Source organism: Thunnus albacares, chromosome 18 (genome assembly GCF_914725855.1).
Source record: "Thunnus albacares chromosome 18, fThuAlb1.1, whole genome shotgun sequence".
Lineage (NCBI taxonomy): Eukaryota > Metazoa > Chordata > Actinopteri > Scombriformes > Scombridae > Thunnus > Thunnus albacares.
The window spans coordinates 12,346,776-12,365,137 of NC_058123.1; the positions used below are offsets into that span (position 1 = coordinate 12,346,776).

Consider the following 18,362-nt stretch of genomic DNA (forward strand, 5'->3'; position numbering starts at 1 on the left):
AACTTTTTGCCACGACGCATTTCTTTACGTAACATTAAGAATATCATTTAAAGCAAAAGCATTTTTACTGGGGAATACACAGAATGGGGAAAATCATTTCTGGTAGCAGCGGCTCCTCGCAGCTCCAAAACCCAAAGATATGAATTTACTGTAATTATAACAAAGAAAAGCAGCAAATCCTCTCATTTGAGAAGTTTTTTGGCATTTTTGCTTAAAACAATAACTCAATTATCCAAATAGTTGCTCATTAATGTACTTTTTACTGACTAATTGATTAATCTACTAATTGTTTAAGCTCCAGTAAGCATCATAAACCTTTTCAAACATTTCGATTTGAAACTTGACCATAAAACACGTCCTACATCGATCCGTAAAGCCCACAGTCATAAGTCTCTTCTCCCAGCCTCTTAATTTTCCCCTCATTGTGTCTCTCTGCTTCCATACAAACAACACCATCTTGTTGTAATGTGATCTGATTCTAAATGAGAGACACAGCTACAGTATCTTAAGGGTTTAGGCTCCAGCAGCATAGCCAGCCAACAAGACGTCGCCCCTAAGGGCTAACGTGCCTGTTCAGCTGTCTGTTTTCACCGCACAGGGCTAAATTAACCATGATGCTAATTGTCAGCCAGGGATGGCTCTGTCTTTCTTCCACCATTTGCATTTATTCCTCAATAGGCTCCCATACTGTACCCAGATTCAGTCATTTCCATATATATTTATATCTATACTATCCTCACTTCATCGCCTCCTACATTTATTTCACTTCGTCTGTCACCATTTCTTCCCACTTACTCTCTTCCTCCACTAGAGCAGCTGAATCATATTTTTCTTTCTTTACACTATTATTGTATAATATCTCCCTCATTGTCCTGTTTGTATTTTTTTTCTGCTCGCAGTGTTAAGAGGAGCTTACATGTGTTTTGCTTCTAAAATGAAATAAGAAATCCATTTCTGTCAAGGACTCAACGGACGAGGAAACAAAGCTTTCCGTTACAAAGTGTTTCTCTCTGTCAAATGTAAATATTCAGACACTCGGGATCATGTTGATTGAAGTGGACGAGTGCTGAAGGACGTTCTATAGGTTCTAGGGGACACGGGGGCCTCGGTGGGGAGGCAACCCCGGCACCGAGAGCTCCCGTTGGGACGCCCACAGTTGGGGAGCCCCAGGCATGTGTCAGGGCTAACCAAAGGCAAATCGGCGGGGGCCAAGGACGTGCTGCAACACTCGACACAATCACACTTAATATTCTGAAGTGTGGTCTGTTTTAATGTGTGACGATGTAAAGGCAGACATGTAAATGAGGAGTTCCAGTGTGCACATGTATGAATTGTTAGTATAATGGCCTACTGCGGTGCCGAGATTAGTTACGCAGTCTATCCGGTAATGGCAGAGGAAGTGATGTGTGTGCCATTGTGTGTCTTTTGTTGATGTCTGAATATCCCCATGATGCCACGCTGATTTGAGAATCGAACTCCGATGTGACCGGCGCTGAAAAGTGAGCCGACAGAAAAAAAAACAAACCACAACACAGATTCTTCCATCACATCTTTTTCCTGTTAGTTTATTTTTCAGTTGCTTAGAAAAACAAAACAAACAAGAGCTCACAGATGACCCACTATTGCGAATCTACAGCTTTTGTCTGTGCACCGACCGGAGCCTCGTTTATTTTTTTTCAATATTCATGAGAATATGCAAATGAAGGTGCGTCTCATTCAAATGTCGAGTGAGTCATGTGACCCGAGCAGAGGGGTCTAAGGGCACGCGGGGTGGGGAGGCTCCAGTGCCACAGACGACGACAAGGAGGGAGAAGGGGGAGAAGGGGGGGGGAAATCCCACCTGCCCCCATCTGCTGTGAGAGCGAGCCGCTCTTTGCATAATGCAAACTGACCGATGGGTAACTTTTTTTTTTTTTTTTTCCTTTTTCATAAACTAAAACACAGTAATACCACACTTACACACTTGCCAGCAAGCTAGGTATCACAACTGTTTCAGATGTCTGGAAAACCCCACCAGAAGAGGAAATTATATATAAATGAGCTAAATATAATTTAAATAGAGCCCTAGAAATAAAATAACGACAACAAAAGACAAAAAAAAAAACAACAATGAAACAAATCACTTCTTGAGCAGACACACTCTTTACAGACGATTAGGCTGCACCTGCAAAAACATTAGTGAGTTTGAAATCACCCTTTTCATCTAACTAACCTTCTGTGATGTGTTTCTACCACACAGGATCTTAATTCTTGATGCAAGACAGAGAAAATAATATAAAAAACACTTAAAACTGCCCACAGAGATTCAATGGGAAAACTAACTATTCGTATGCATGTGCATATGTTCATGTTCGCGCGTGTGTGTATGTCTGACTACTTCCGAACAACGAGCTAATTCCTGATAGCCACACAACCACAGTCTTCCTACAGTATGTGTAACATTTCTGTTGCACTATTCCCCTCCGACAGCTCGATCACAATGTTTTTTTTTTTTAAATACTTGTAAATATACTGTATGCGGATTATATATAGAGCCCATTTACAAATGGTACATGATTGGCTTGGTACGTCAATATTATAGTACACACGTTAGCTGGAATAAGGGTCACATATGACTAGCTAATGAGGTCATACAATAAGATTTTCTTCTTTTTCATTGTCATCTTCAAATACACAGGTTAATAGTTGTCATTTTTCTCAAAAACAAAGCAAGATCAAATACAGTCGATATTAAACACTTGCAAAACGTCCACTGCAAAGAATGGCTTGAGTAGGAGAAAATCTTTAAGAAGCCTTTCACTTCTGTTTTCTTTTCTCTATGAGCCATGCTCTCTCTTTTTTTGTTGTTGTCACATCACCTTTTTTCCTCTTCAAATGTGTATTTTGTTTTTTTTTTTTTTAAATTCAGCAACAGAATGATGTGAATAACCGTTAAAGTCCTCAGTGTGTCCTCCGCTGCCACAGGCCCCCCGAAACATGAGAGCTCCTATAAAAATGGATAATTGACAAGGCCACTAGTCCATTAAAACATCCTAAAACCCCTCGCTATGCTCAACCCACTTCTCTCACTACTGAGATTTTTAATATTAATCCACAAGCACTGATTCAAATTCAATTCTTTTTTTTTTGAAATTTTAAAGCAAATTGCCTCAAAACAGTGCAAACAACTCAAACCTGTGCAATAAGGCCTACCACTATAACATCTCATACGTACATTTTTATCATAAAAACAAGACTTCAAAATGAAACGACGACAACAATAATAAAAACAATAAATGATTAAAAAAATAATATCATTGATGTGGTTAACAAAGCATGGACATGCACGGCTTAACAGAAGAGAAGAGACATTCCCCTGTAGGACAAAAACAAAAGAATTAAATCTAATGCTGCCCCCCCCCCCCCCCCCCCCCACCACCACTGCAATATTTCTACTGATTCTATTGCGAACACCGGCCCCCGAGCTCGGGGAGCAGGGCGCTGGGGTGCTAGAGGGGTGTGTGTTGGGAGTGTGTCGTCTCACAAGGGCTCAAGCGGCCATCTGCCACCCTACTCTAGCCAGCCTGATCCTTTATCCTGAGCCCAGCCTGGCCCAGCAGGCCCGCTGTCTCATCCCCACAAAAAGGCTTCCTGCTGGGGGTGGGGGGGGGGGGGATGGAGAGAGAGAGAGATGTGGTGAGTTGGGGGAGACAAAGACGGGGAGGAGCAGTGGGAGCCCCACAGCGAGGCCCTTTGACCTGGTCCCTGGCCCGGCGGGGCAGACGGCCCAGACAGACAGCACCGTGTCTACTCCCTGCCTCCTCCTCCTCCTCCTCTCTCTTTTATCAGCCACTCAGACCCCAGGGGCTGACGGAGAGACAGAGAGAAGGGAGGGTGGTGGGCAAACGAACACAATGAAGAGACTGACACTGACTACCCCCCTCGCCGCCCCCCCAATTCATCTTTGGGTACAGATCTCTCTATTCCCTACGGACAGGCTGCTGCCCTCTCCTCCTCTCCCCTGCGTGACCCCTCTCTTGTCTGTTCCCTCCTTTATCCCTCAGCAGCCACAGCCGGGCGAGCTGCTGGACTCTTGTGTGGCCAAGCACGCCCCTACTGGCCGTCTATTAGTGTTTTCTCAAATCTGTGTCAAGTAGGCTTTCATTGTTTGAACGCCACATGTAGTGTTGCCTTGATGGCTCGGGGGTTGACCCGTTTGGTGGCTAGTGTGGTCGCCTATCTTTGAGAAACGATTGAGTTGTACGATTAAGTTCAATAATAACTTAAAGCATGTATTTATTTAGGCAGGAAAAGTTATTCTTAAATTCTTGTGTTATGGGTAAACTAGAAGAGAATTTTTCCCTCGGGGCTGTCTCCTCTCCTCCCAGGCAGAGGGGGGGGGGGGGGTTTGGGGGGGGGCCTAGGCAGTGGTGGTAAGCTTTTGGATGGTACGGTTGTAGTATTGGGTGGTGAGAGCCTCCAGGGGGCTCCAGCGGTGTGCGTGCAGCTCGATGACCTCCATGAGGAGCGAGCGGGTCAGCTGGGATTCGGCCGGGCAAAGCATCTTGTCCCTGACGGCCGCTAGGAGCTCCGTCATCATCTCTGGAAGCTGTTCTTCCAGGAGACGCCCCGTGCTCTGCAGCTGGAAGGAGAAAAGTGGCGGGAGGTCAGAGAGAGTGTGTGTGTGTGTGTGTCTCCCTTACAGAGAGCAAGACACAACGTCTGGCACCTTGTTACTGTGGATACAGTCAGACAGCAGAGGTTCACACACCCTCTGGTCATAGAGCTGTGTGTACGTGTGCGTGTTTGTGTGTGTGTGGGAGCACGCTAGTAAGTAATCAAGACTGGAAGGCTGTGTTTGTGAGCATCTGGGAACTGTTTGCCGAACAGAGCTCACCTGTCTTTGCTCTTTCAGTTCTTGAACCTCTCGGCCTTATTTTCACCCTCAGACTTTGTGAGCGCTTTCTGCTCTCATACAATATGAATCAGATTTAATCTATAATTCTACTTCACCTGCGCTACTTTATTATTCACAACCCTCAGGAGAGACTGGCAGAGCAGAGATGGTCAGAACACAAACACTGCTGCTTTATAATAACAAAGATGTGTGTTTGAGATGCTTATAAAACACATTTGCTTTTGTACATACTGGAGATAAAACAGATAAAAACAAAACATGGGCTTTATGAGATTCAATAAGTATGATGTTAGTATTTGTTTATTACATTTGTTCAGATGTTTTTCTGTATTTAATTTTGCACAGATTTCAAAATCAGCCTGTAGGTTCAATCAAAGACACAAGTATTCTGCATGTTTGTGTGTGTATGTGTGTGTGTGTGTGTGTGTGTGTGGTCCGTACCTCCATAGAACAGCAGAGGACTGCATCCTCCTTGACATCTGTGGACTCTAACAGCTACAAGGGACAAGAGCAGACAATGTATGAATGTTGTGAAACACTTTATTTTACAGGTCCCTTGATTTTGTACCGATTTCCTGGAATTTTTCGATGTTTTGCAAACATTTTGGTGCAATTTGGTACAAATTAGAAGAAAACATGGGGGAACTGTTGGTTTAGACTGTTTACATTTGGATTCGAGTAATTTTCCAAAATGTTTCCAGAAATTCTTCATTTTTATGTGATTTGGTAGTAAAGGAGAAATGTGCTCATGAGAGTTTTTAAGAAACTGAAATACTAATATTTAGTTTCACACACAACTACACACTGAGAACTGAGTATTATCTGTCAGTTCTGTAAGTTTAAAGGTATACTATGCAGGATTTTACTTAAAAAAAACAATGTATAGACTCATGCAAAAGTAATCCCTCTCAATCATCACTTATGACCCACTAAAAGTGTGTGGCGGTGTATTTATCTGCAGAGACCCCGCCCTCTGCCTGTAATTTCTTATTTTCTTATTATTTTGTTGTGTTCGGGACGCTTCTGGGCGTCGACCTTTGGGCAGTGGGTGTGTAGCATCCGACCAATAACAGCACGCAGGGTGTGAGGTTGGGAGTCATAGCGTAGCGACCAGATTACATCGCTGTGTTTCTATCTGATTCAGTGTTTCCCTGCTTCTCCGTCTCCCTCTCTCTGCTGTGTGCTGCTCCTCTGCTGTTGGTGTATGTTTGACTGACACACACACACATGCAGAGCAGAGAGTGGGCGTATTTATTTGTACTTTAGAAAGTAACCGCTGTCAAACAATCAGAAAATAACGTTTTATTACTCTGATTCATGGCTTCTTTCTGGACAGCACCGCTCGCTCTCTTCATTCACTCTGTAACTCGCCTGACCACCGCTGCGCTCTCTCTCTCTCTCTCTCTCGCTTTTTAGGTGATGGAGGAGGGGCCAACTTTGAATGTTGTGTGTTTACAAACACCAAACGACAATTCCTGCATAGTATGCCTTTAATTAGTCTAATTTATTTAGGGTTTTGGCAAATTAACAGCTTCTTCTGTTTTTTCATATAATTTGTACCAAATTACACCACTTTTACTGTAAAATGTCCTAAAAATTAAACATTACATACCAGCAAATTACACAGAAGCTTTCCAGGAAATAAAATAAAGCGTTACAGACTTTAGAGCTGCACAAAATAAACTAAAAACAGGAGAAATCTAACTGTAGCAACATCAAGAAGTACAGCAGAGTGAACAAACATACATAATGTATATTTTATATGTGGGCCACATGAGGAGATTAGTGTTTGTGTGTGTTAATCAGTTCACAAGAGAAGGAGAGAAGAAAAAGACCTAATCCCAATTGTAAATATTTTCTCTATTAACATTTTAAATCTTGGAGGACAACAGAGCAGGCTTTCATCCTGGCAAGCTTACTAACCATCACACATCAAGGCTCGCTTTATGCACACTGTATATCCACATACTGTACACACAGTGTAGCCAAAAACAAACAGCGGAGCTGGTAAACATGCTGGCTGGCTTTTCCCCCGAGCTGGCCCCATGGACAGATGGGCATACAACTGGCACTTTGAAACAATGCAGGGAGGGATGGCGACAAAAGGGAGGTAACCCAACACGCTAGAATATGAGCGTCTAGTGTCAGATCAAATAGGCCGTAAGGTTGCTGAATACTCCTTTTCTAGCTCGAACGCTGTTTTACTCCTTACAAGTCTGTTTCTAAAGTGTTTGATTAAGGGAGGGAGGTTGGAAAGGAAGTAACAGGAAGGTGGGAGGGGAAGTGAAGTGATGTCTAATTAAGCCTTGGAAGGGGTAGACCTGCTGCAGTATGAGCAAAGTAAGACATAAATACAGGATACAGGGATTTACTTATGGAAAAAAATAAGTGAGATCATGTATTGAATGCGCAGGAAACCAGTGTGTTTGGGAGCAGGATATGTGATTGTAATGTGAATAACATCAACAGGATCAAACTGAATAATAGCGAGGATAATGTTTTTGCATTTTCAGTTGGCAGTTACATACAAGCCGACCAAAGTCTGACTGTGTCCATGGCTTTATAGGTCAGGTTCACAATTTTTTTTTTTTTTTTAAGTTTGTCCTAAAACAATATTCAGGTGCCCAAACAAACATTGACACGTTTTTCTTGCTGCAGTCTTTCCTCCTGTTCATACTCACCATTTAGAGATCCCTTTATAATGTACTTTCAATGTAAACTGATGGGGAACAAAATCCACAGTCCTCTTGTGCAAAAAATGTATTGTGAAAAAGAAAGTTTAGACGATATGAAGCTCCAGTTGTCCGAATTAATCAAATCGAGTTGACATCTTTCAAAGTCTTTTTTAGTGCTTAATTCCCTTTTTGTAGGATCTTTCCACTGCAGGAAAACACCGTCCGTCATGACTCAAAGAGGGAATTTTTTTTAACCAAAAGATTAACTTGAAAGATATCCGCTTTATTTGACTAACTCAGACAGCTGGAGCCTCACATTGTCTCCAGATAAACTTTTAAATACAATTTTTGCTCAAAAGAGGACTGTGGATTATGTGAAAGCACATTTGGAGATCTTCTAATGGTCAGTAAGAACAGGAGGAATGATTACAGCGAGAAAAAACACACTTTCAATGTTCATACGAGCACCTGACTATTGTTTTAGGACAGACTTGAAATACTGTGAACCTCTCCTTTAAGAGAGAACACTGTCATGGAAATGATGGCTGAATCTATGGAAAAAAGGAACAAAAAAAAAAAAAATCACTATCTGATGCTACGATCCACCTTCTCTGCGAGCTGGCCTCTTGTTTCCACACTGTAAGCTTGATGGTATTCCACCTATCATTCAGGCCCGGCGGTAGTGCAGACGTCAGCTCCTCAGTATGCTTAAACGGGTGTGGTGACAGTGTAGCCGTTTGATGTGGGAACTGGAGTCTCGTCGCTCCCAGAGAGGGAGAACTATGCGACAAGTAGGATTAGCTCATAATGAGTTCTCTGGGGAGGCGAGGGTGAAGTTTTGCTCAATACGTTTAAAATGGTCTAATCTATACTGATCATCAGTTCTATCCTTTGCAATAGCTTTTTTTTTTTACTCTCTATCTGCTCTCCTCTATCGCTCCTACACCATAACATACATTCCATTGCTCCGTTTTACCTTCGTTTTCTAGTAGAAAAGGAGCTTTTTCCAGAATAAAAAGGTCTCTGTGAGACTGTTTAACACATACAGTTTTTTTTCCTGCAGAAGCTGACAACATTCAGCCTTATCGCCTGTCAGTTACATCATGAAGTAACAAAGCTAGCTTCACTGGGAAACCTTGGGTTTGTGTGATTTCCATTTACAGTTTATTCATTCAAAAAGACATTTGATCAGGAACATAAAAAGCAACAAAAACTAGGACAGCTGTGATTCTCTTGTAGCGCTGAATGAAAGAAATGTATTCAACATGACAACAACACCTTCAGTGTTTGAATGAGCTCGACTAGAAAAACATCCTTATTCATGTACATTTTCTGCTGAGGCTTTTACTGTCTCTCGGTTTGACGTTTTTTGATCAAACGCATGTCTATTTGTAAATGTTGAAACCTGTCATCACACTGCTGACTTTAAAAAAAAAAAAAAAAAGAAGAGAAAGGATAGACCGATGCTGAGAGGAAAACATGTTTCATCTGTATACTAATGACACACGGGAGCGCTCAAAGTTAGAATTATGACTACTTCAACTTCAACTGGGTTTCCAATAGTTGCATAGCAACAGCAGGTCTAGCGTTGGACCAGCACTTTCCATAAAGCCGGACTCAGACTGCAGGAGTTTTTAAATCCTAACTGATTTTGAAATTGGGCTGCATCACGTACATAAGGAGGAAGTTCACAGATGTTCTTCTCTCTAACCTCAAACATGCACACACTGCAAAATAGTAGCACATCGCACGCTACAGGATATTATTAAGATTATCGTGTCAGAGGGAGCAACGCACCGCCTCACATGATCTCGTGTGATCTCATGGGGGAGCAGATGTAAACAAAATGGAGACTGACATGGTGCAACAACTTGAGTAATGCTTTGAGGTGAGAAAAAACTAAAGCAGAAGGCTAAATGAGTCCGGATGGAAAAAAAATGGTTGAGGAGACGCAGCCAAACACGAGTTGTCTGTTCTTAAGCGAGAACCGGAGGTGAGATTCTGTCAGTTTTGATATCTGTCAACAGTAGTATGCTAGCTAACGTTGGCCTCCAGGGTTAGGATGTTTACTGTTGCTCGGCAACACCGTCAGCTGCTCCGGGACTAACGTTAGCTTGTTAACATTTCTTTCTCCCTGTAGACTTGTCTCACTCATTAGCTATTGTAGTCCTGCTCGGAAAGTAGTGACGTAATAATCCAGACTTTAACTCGAGGCGGCCCCGGTGAGTCTGTGAGCAGTTCTGGAGGTTTAAGATTGGATCCGTGAAAACCCCCTCACATTACCAGATAATCTGGGCTGAACATCGGTATTGACCCAGGTCCCAGACCAGATTTCTCCTCCGATTGCTGGGAGGGGTGAATTGGAGATAAATCAGCCAAAAATTCCTGAGGTCTGAGACCAGCATTAGTGCTTTTCTAACTGCTCAAGAAAAAAAGGCCTGAAAACAATTAAAAAGTAAAAAAGATTAACAACAGTTCTGAGACTTCAACGCCTACAACCGATCGATGCTCAGAATACTCAAGATACAGATTTTTAAAGCAAACATACATGTGCATAATTACTGTCATGGAGTCGACTATGAGGGCTCGTGCTGAATTTCGAGGAGGGATACCAAGGCACAATATAAATAGCTAATGATGTCACCACCAGACACAGTGTATGCATGCTTTCTGCAGTCTGCAACTGCAAACCAATATCCTGATGAAAGCCTCTGTGGGCCACATGCAGGTCATTTGCTTTAATAAAAGATGGGTTTATCTGCGAATTCAAGCGTCCTGCCACCTGTCCTGAATTTCAGGACTGTCATGTTCTGTTCCTGCATAAGAAAGGCATGTTTTTTATTAGTTCCTTTGTCTTTTTTTTAAGGTAAATAATATCTTAATAAGAATCCAGTTTTTTTCATTTTTGCCTGAGCAACTTACTAAAGGCAGTGCTTTAAATATTTATTTAAATATAATTGAAATATTAATTTCTGCTTTGCCAGAGAGTAGGTGTATTAAAACCTTTTAGTGCACATGTCTTTTGGCTCAGCGGCTGTTCTAAATTTAAACACTTACCACAAAGTTTTTTAACAACCGATGTAACCACAGTAACATGCTGAAACAGTAGCAAGCCTAACAGACAAACAAAAGAAAGGAAGACTTCTGTCTTCCTTCTGACAAATGCACAGTGAGACTACATTCAACAGAAAAAGTTTGCAGTGTTATATAAGCGTTAGAGCTGCAACTAATGATTATTTTTCTCAATTAATCTATTAGCTGGTCTATAAAATGTCAAAAAATAGTAAGAAATGTTAATCACCATTTCACAAAGCCAAATGTGTAACCTCAAATGTCTTGTTTTAGATATTCAGTTTACTATAACAGACTAAAGAAACCAGAAAATATTCAAACTTAAGAAGCTGGAACCAGAGAATTAACATTTTTTTCTTAAAAGAATTACTCAAAACTATGAATCCAATTATACATTTTTAAATTTTGTTGATTAAATATTGCAGCTCTAATAAACAATGGATCAAATGACTGCTTATAATGTGAAAAAAGTATCACTATAAACTCTGCAGTTCCCCTCAGCTCCATGAAGCATTTTAGCATCTTTCAGCTCATTATTTCAGTTTTACAGCCTCTGATTTAACTGTCTTGGTTCAGTCTAACCGCTCTCATCAGCATCGTTTCCAGACACATCGGGCAGCAGTTTTCAGCCCTAAAAAAAGCTAATAAACCAACTGCACACTACCTGCCCGGCACTTAACAGCTGACAAGAGTTGGCAACTAGCTGCTGAACATAGCAGAGCATTTTAGCTGCTAAAGAGCCAGATATTTTACTCAGGAGATGGTGGAGAGCAAAACAGAACTAATGGTAGAGTGAATGTTAGATTTACATTCGCCAGGTGACCAGAAACACAACTCCAAATGAATTCTGATGTTGCTCCACATCTGGTGGATGTGTAAATAGGCGGTTGTTTGCTTACACATTTGCTAAACTTAAAAGCTGAGAATATGTCAGTTTTGTGTTTACAGCTCAATGTGCTGCCCCAAAGTTGCTAAAAAAAAAAATCAAATGATATAACATTTCTGGCAAGTGATCATGGTGTGTAAGGGGATAGGTGAAATTCCATTTAAAAGTGCTCTTCAGTGCAGACTCACTTGAAGATTATCTAACGTATTGTATATGTGGATTGCGGCATTTTAAAAACCACTAGAAAACGTGTATATTATCAACAGCCTGTCAGTCTTGAATAGATGAAATCACCACTCATTACTCAACACACTTCCTAAAACACCTCAGTTGTACTTAATCAAATCGCACAGGCGTACACATACGCTACAACGCGCAGGCACATGCGCTTACATATGCAAACACACACAGAGGCGAGCGCGCATTATAGCGTAGCTTGTAGCTGGAATTCGACAACTACATGTTACAACAGGACAAGTCAAAACAGCAGATGGATTAAAAAAAAAAAAAAAAAAAAAAAAAAATCAGGAACAATCACTCTGGGAAACACTGGCTCGCAAACCCAAGCACACACATATAGCCTACATATAACTAAACAAATATTTTGACAGTTGTTCACAGGTGTGTTCTGACCTGAAGCATCGTCAGGCTAAATGCGACGCTGCTGATGCGGGACTACGGAGGTGTGTTTTGTGTGTATTGCTGACTGATCACGCTGCGTGTCCACACCCTGGGTCATGCTGCAGAGTCTCCTAACAAGCTGAGATAATGCCCTGGGCGTACGCTTAGACAGGGTGTTGATGGCATTATAGTGTTGCGTCGCGTTTGTCAGCCAGACGCGAAGGGTGTGTGTCGAGTGCCAAAACGGGAGGAGGTGTGGACGCGGATGGTGAAACTACCTGGCGCATGCCTGAACCCTGCCATTATTTCTTCCTCCCTCTACAAACATTAAAAAGTAATTTTCACTCCCGGATTCTGTCGTCTCCCCCGATCCTTTCGCTCTTCTCCTCTACCTGCCATGCCGTGCGTAAACTTCCGCTGCAGTAACTGTCGACCCGACCACAGTCTCCTCTGCTTCCTCTCACCTCTTCTCTTCTCTCTTTCTAACCCCCCCCCACCACCACCCCTTGCTCACTTCCCCTTTCAATATTCCATCTGTCGTTAACCACTTCTTGTATCGCGGTAGGGCTGGTGTGGCTACCCTATATGGTTTCCATGGTGACTGAGGGGTGGTGTGCGCAAAACAGTGTTACCAGCTGATGAGAAATGAACCTGGGGTCATGCGTTTTCCTGGAACTCATGATGTGCTAACTGTTTGCACCACTGACCAAACCCACTGTGGTGTCTGCTGTCTAGACTCGGTCTGGCCGAAAAACAGGAAACTCAGTCTTTGTGCATGTATTGATCGGAACAGGCGAAATATGCAGACACAGCCGGGCGCTTTCTTCTTATTGGAACATGCGGATAGGGGATGACTCATTATTGACATACTTATTGATTTAAAAAAAGAAAAAAAAAAGGTGCAGTTGTGTGCTGAACCGGATACAGACCTCTCGTAGGCAGGTGTAGATGGGACAGACCAGCACCCTGAAAGGTTCCCCGGAGCTGCTCCTCATGGTCCCAAACACCTCGCACAGGAAGGTGATGAAACCTAACCACCTCTCCACGTCTGACTGCTGGAGCTCGTCACGACGTGCAAAGTCCCTCTGTGGGGAGGAGGAGAGAGAAAAAAAGATACACAGTCAGATCCAGATTTAGTTTAGGGGATACACTGACACGCTACAGTCCCGCTTTTGTAAATCTGTAATACAAGCTCTAAGTAGGCGGTAGATAGGTAGGTGGATATTAAAGTGTGTCATAAATTTATCAGCAGTGATAAACTATCTTTCCTGGCAGAGCCATTAATCACCATTAACATCTTTACCGTCTCTCTGATGGGAGTTTTTGTAGGTGGCACACGCATATTAACCTCACAACCTGAAGTACTTCAAGCCAAAAAGCAGTTGAAAAACACATTAAACATATTCATGGATTTCTTTTATCTGCCAGAGGTAGAGGAGAATATGTTAATTTAGTTTGAAAGTGAAGGGTAGTGAACCGTGTCAGTGCTGTGAAAGTGTTGGGGTTAATATGGGTTAATGCTTAATGCGCACTTGTAGAGATGTTATACAGCAGGTTAAACGAAAACTTTATTAACGCACTCTGCTTCTCATATTTTTTTCTGGAGTGTACCGCCTGTTACTGCCGACTCAAGTGCACTGGAAGAGGCTCATATTCTCACACACTCGTACAACTACACTGAAGTCCTGCCTGTGAGACTGAAAATACTCTCCAGGCTGCAGACGTACACAGAATATCAAGCTTTGAATGGGATCCAACGGAAAAAACCCTACGCTGTCGAAAACAAACGTATCGTACACGCTCAAAAAAAAACAACCGCACACACCTCTCACACACGCTTTACCAAGGACATCGCCACGGTATTTGACACATAAACAAATCAGCGAAAAGAGGAAGACGTAGTGAAGCCGACAAACAAAGATGGCTGAAGTGAACAGAAAAGACGAGCTTAGGTAAGAAAAGAAGGTGATGAGGAAAGTGTCAATAGTATAGGTGAGAAAAAAAAAAAAAGCCTTGCGAAATGAACAGCATACTTCACAGGTAACGGGCTGGCTATGTTTAATCACAGCAGCAACAAATCCTGATGTCTCTCTTTTAATAAGCAGAGCGGTCACACACTAATTGCCCCCATATTGAGATCCAGGGGTCTAGAAGCAACATAGTACATCATTAATGAAGGCCTTCATGAGACCACTTATGACATTTAAAATGTTTTAAAAGCAAAAAACCAAAATGTCAAAGACAAGAAGGGGGTCGGTGCTGGCTGGGAAGTGGAATGAAAGAGAGCAACAAAGAACAGGAGGGACCACACAGCTGTGAAAAGGGGGAATAAATTTTAAAAAGCGGAGAAAAGGGGGTAAAAGGATTAAGGCAGGATTTGCTACTGCTGGCTCTGGGATAAAAATCTCAGCATCTGAAGAAAGAGATGTTTCAGTGGAAAAAAAAAAAAAAAAAGACACAAAAACAGAAGGGAAGAGAAAAAAAAAAGAAGTGTAGGAGTGTAGCTTGAAAGAGCATCTGCAGGAGAAGGAAACAAGAGTAGGAGTGAAGGAAGGGAGGGAAAAGGGAGGAGACATGACGAGGCGGCGGGTGGGTTAACATTTAGACTTTGAATGTCATCGTGAGACAGCGTGTACGTCTCGTTTGCTTACTCCTAGACAGTTTGCTGCTCCGGCAAAGTCGTCTGGCTCTGGAGAGCGGAGCGAGGGGTGAGAGGGAGGAGAGCGGTTAGAGAGAGAGAGAGAGAGAGAGAGAGAGAGAGAGAGAGAGAGAGAAGGGGAAGTGTACAGGGAGAAGTAGTGAGGCGCTGGCCCGTGTCGTTCTGGGTGAGGAGAGGCGATCAGACGAGGGGGCGCGGGAATAGAGAGCTCATGAGGGACAAGGGGGGAAAGGAGGGTGGAGGCAGTGAAATGTATAACGGCTGAGAGGATGTTTTCATCACGGGTGCGAGACTGGAATCGAAGGGATGGAGGGTGAAGGGAGGGGACAGGTCTCTCTCTCTCTCTCTCTCCCCTGGGTGTTTTGATTCGCTACTTTGCCCACTGACATTTACAACATCACACACACACACACACAGTCTGCTTCCACCTGAAAGTGCTCTTCCATATAAATCTAAGGTTGAATGAAAACTGCTGAAATTACAGACAGGATTTTGTTAAAGTACTTTCTATACTGTATGTTTTATCTACTCTATTATCAAGCGCTGCTAGTTTAAAATGACATTTAAATGGGCATTTTGAGATCATCTGCTTAACAATAACTATTTCTTCAGATATTTGGGTGGAAGCGACACAGGGAGGGGCTAAAAAAAAAGTAAAGCAATGGACTTTTATTTAAATAAAGGAAGGTAGTTTTATCAAAAAGGTTCATTATCAATTAATCTGAATCATTTTTTGATGAATATATTAACCTTTTAGTCTATAAAATGTCATAAATTAGTGAAAAATGCCACTCTCAATCTTCCAGAGCGCAACGAGATACATTCAAATTGACTGTTTTGTCTAACGGTCTAAACCAAAAAAGTTATTTAATTTTTTCATTATATAAAACAGAGAAAAGCAGCAAAATCCTAACAGTTAAGAAGCAGAAACCAGATAATGTTTGACCTTGTTGCTTGATAAATAACTTCAACGATTCAATATCAGAACTGCTGCCAGATCATTTTTATGTCGATCGTCTTGAGTTTTAGCACCAATCGTGACTTTATTAGTCAACTGAGAGAACCCACATCAAGCTGTAATGGAGCCAACAAACTGAAAAAAAAAAAACCCCACCATGGTTTTGGATATCAGCCATCAGAATGTGACCTAGATTCAATTATATATAAGTGCACACAACTTTTTTTTTTACAGAAGATAACACTATTTTCTAATTCAAAAACTGAAGATCCACTGAGATTCAAAACATTGGTGCTGGAACAGACAGGAGCGGAGTCAGTCATGTTTTGACCATGGAGAAGCTACTGTGTCAGCTCATTATCAAGACTGCAGCTTATTGCCGCCTACAGTCTCCAACAGCAACAAAGAGAGATATTTATTAGACAGGGATGCAAACTCATCAGGGGTGAAAAAGAAGAACAAGATTTATTTTGTCCCTGTTCGACTGTGGCGCCTGGCCTTAAAACACATCCACCCACACCCATGTTTTGGTTAAGAAATTTCACATAGGCGTGGTTATGTTGCAAATAGGGGCTACTAGTAGGCTACAGAGAAAATAGATGATAAGGAAAGAAGGGATGTCAGTGACTCATCGATTATCAGTTAATTGCTGTTAATAATTCAACCGATTAAAAATATATTAACTGATAATGCTGAAGCTGAGGGACGTGCAGTGTAACTGTGAGAAAATGTTATGTAGATTTCCTGCAGTACATGGTTGGACCACCGGGTGAAGCCTCTTACTTTTTTGATTGAGTGTGTTTGGTGACGGCCCGTAACGGCTGCCCTGATTGTAAAACAAACGCACCTCCCTGCCTTCCGAGGAAGATAAAAGTCGCAGCGTGCCTCGATCTGCTCACCGTGGCATTTGGGTTGATGAACTCTAAAGCATAAAGTTGTGAAAATTCCACTGAGTTGTTGTCTGGCGGCTGTGCGGTTCAGCTGTCTGAGGCTCATGCTAATGCTAAACTAGCATGCTGCTAACGTTCAGGACCAGCAGGTCTCCTAATTACATATTATACTTCCAACAGAATCAACACAGAAGTGATGAACTGTATAAGCGACACTCTCCTGCTCTGAGCATGAATCAGTCACTCAGAACTATGAGCTGAAGGTGAACTGATGCTCTGTGTTTAGATATTTTGCGCTGGTCTGTGTCACGTGCGCGCATGCTGTAAACAATCCAATTGGCTCATGAGTGTGATAATCTGTTGTTTTTTTTCTTACACCATTGAAGTCCACAAACAAGAGAGAATGAATGGGAATTTATCTCTTGCTCTCTCAACAACCTCCCTTGACAAATAAACTTGTAAGTGCTCTCTGATGGATAAAACTATTTCAAAATTGCCTCAAACATATTCTTAGCAATTCTGTACTCCAAGACAGTCAAAAGAGATAACTACACTACTTTGGCAGCTACAGTAACAGATCCATCCATTACATCTAGTCAATAAAGAACTTAGTGTTGATATAAAAAGCACGTTCATGGAATTATTGAGACTGTTATGAAGTCTGAGTTATCTGAACGATGACAAAATATAAGAAAATAAAAGAGATGAGGAAAGCCTACAGCTAACAAGATTCTCTCCAGCGCTCTCACCTGCAACATGTTGAGGAGCAGCGATCTGAACTTGGTCCCCTCCACCATGAACAACGCCATTTTTTCACAGAGCTTGGCTGCCGTGGCGGCGAAGCTCCTGTCTGACACGGCCTTGGAGTAGATTGTGCTGACCACCTGAGCGAGGGTTTCCTCGGACCGCGCCGAGCACTGCGCCTCTTCCATGAAAGAAGCCAGCTGCTGCTCCACGCCGCTGCTGTTGCTCCTCATGCTGTTGAGGAGATCCACCAACCGGTCCATGTTCTGCGATCCGGAGCCCGACGCCTGCACGCGTGCCTCCTCCTGAGGAAGGAGAGGGGGGCGGGACATTAGTGGTAAGAGACTGGTGATGATACAGTTTCCAATTTCAATATGAGTTTGGGCGATTAAAGAAAAAAATAGTGTTGCAAGATGATTGCAGCAGGTATTATGAGAGACATTTTAGTGCCATCAAAGAACAATATCTGTATACAGTAAATAGATAAAAAGCTACTACCAGTCTAATTTGTTGATGAAATGTGGTTGAGTTTCTCTCTTTACTTACACTGCTTTATATGCTATTATATTCACCTGCATGACAGATGATACTCACTTTGCTTCCTGTATACTGCGTATCCAGCCACAACATGTCAATAGCAACATCATCGACATGATATGAAACCAAGTCAGTGGCTTGTGACATAAAAAGCTACTTATTTTGGTTTTAGTGATCTGTGTATGAATTTCACCACACGTCCAAAAGAAAAAAGAAAACTGACATTAAAAAGATAACATATTGAAACTGACATGAATTCAGTAGTTAGATATTTATGGAGGGGTTATGGTGAAAGCCTTGTACTGACCTGCTAAACTATTAAAAAACATGCTGCAAAATAAAAAGAAATACTGAGAATATTATATGCTCTAATTCAGTACTCCCTCATCAAGTAAACGCCGGCTCCTAGTCTGGCTTCATCGA

At 42.1% G+C, this 18,362-nt stretch overlaps 1 protein-coding gene and 1 long non-coding RNA gene across 6 annotated transcripts in view; one reads left to right on the top strand and one right to left on the bottom strand.

Annotated features, from left to right (window-relative positions):
• Positions 1–18,362, top strand: part of LOC122968737 — a 96,561-nt gene that overhangs the window by 54,468 nt on the left and 23,731 nt on the right. The gene's annotated exons all lie outside the window — the stretch shown is intronic.
• Positions 1,545–18,362, bottom strand: part of ctif (CBP80/20-dependent translation initiation factor) — a 59,252-nt gene continuing 42,434 nt past the window's right edge. For all 4 annotated transcript variants that reach the window (XM_044334153.1, XM_044334155.1, XM_044334154.1 and 1 more), the window contains 4 exons: positions 17,408–17,707; positions 13,081–13,236; positions 5,339–5,392; positions 1,545–4,621 (listed from right to left, as the gene is read on the bottom strand). In XM_044334153.1, coding sequence (XP_044190088.1) covers positions 4,400–4,621; positions 5,339–5,392; positions 13,081–13,236; positions 17,408–17,707 — 732 coding nt within the window. In that variant the 3' untranslated portion in view covers positions 1,545–4,399. The remainder of the gene's footprint in view (positions 4,622–5,338; positions 5,393–13,080; positions 13,237–17,407; positions 17,708–18,362) is intronic.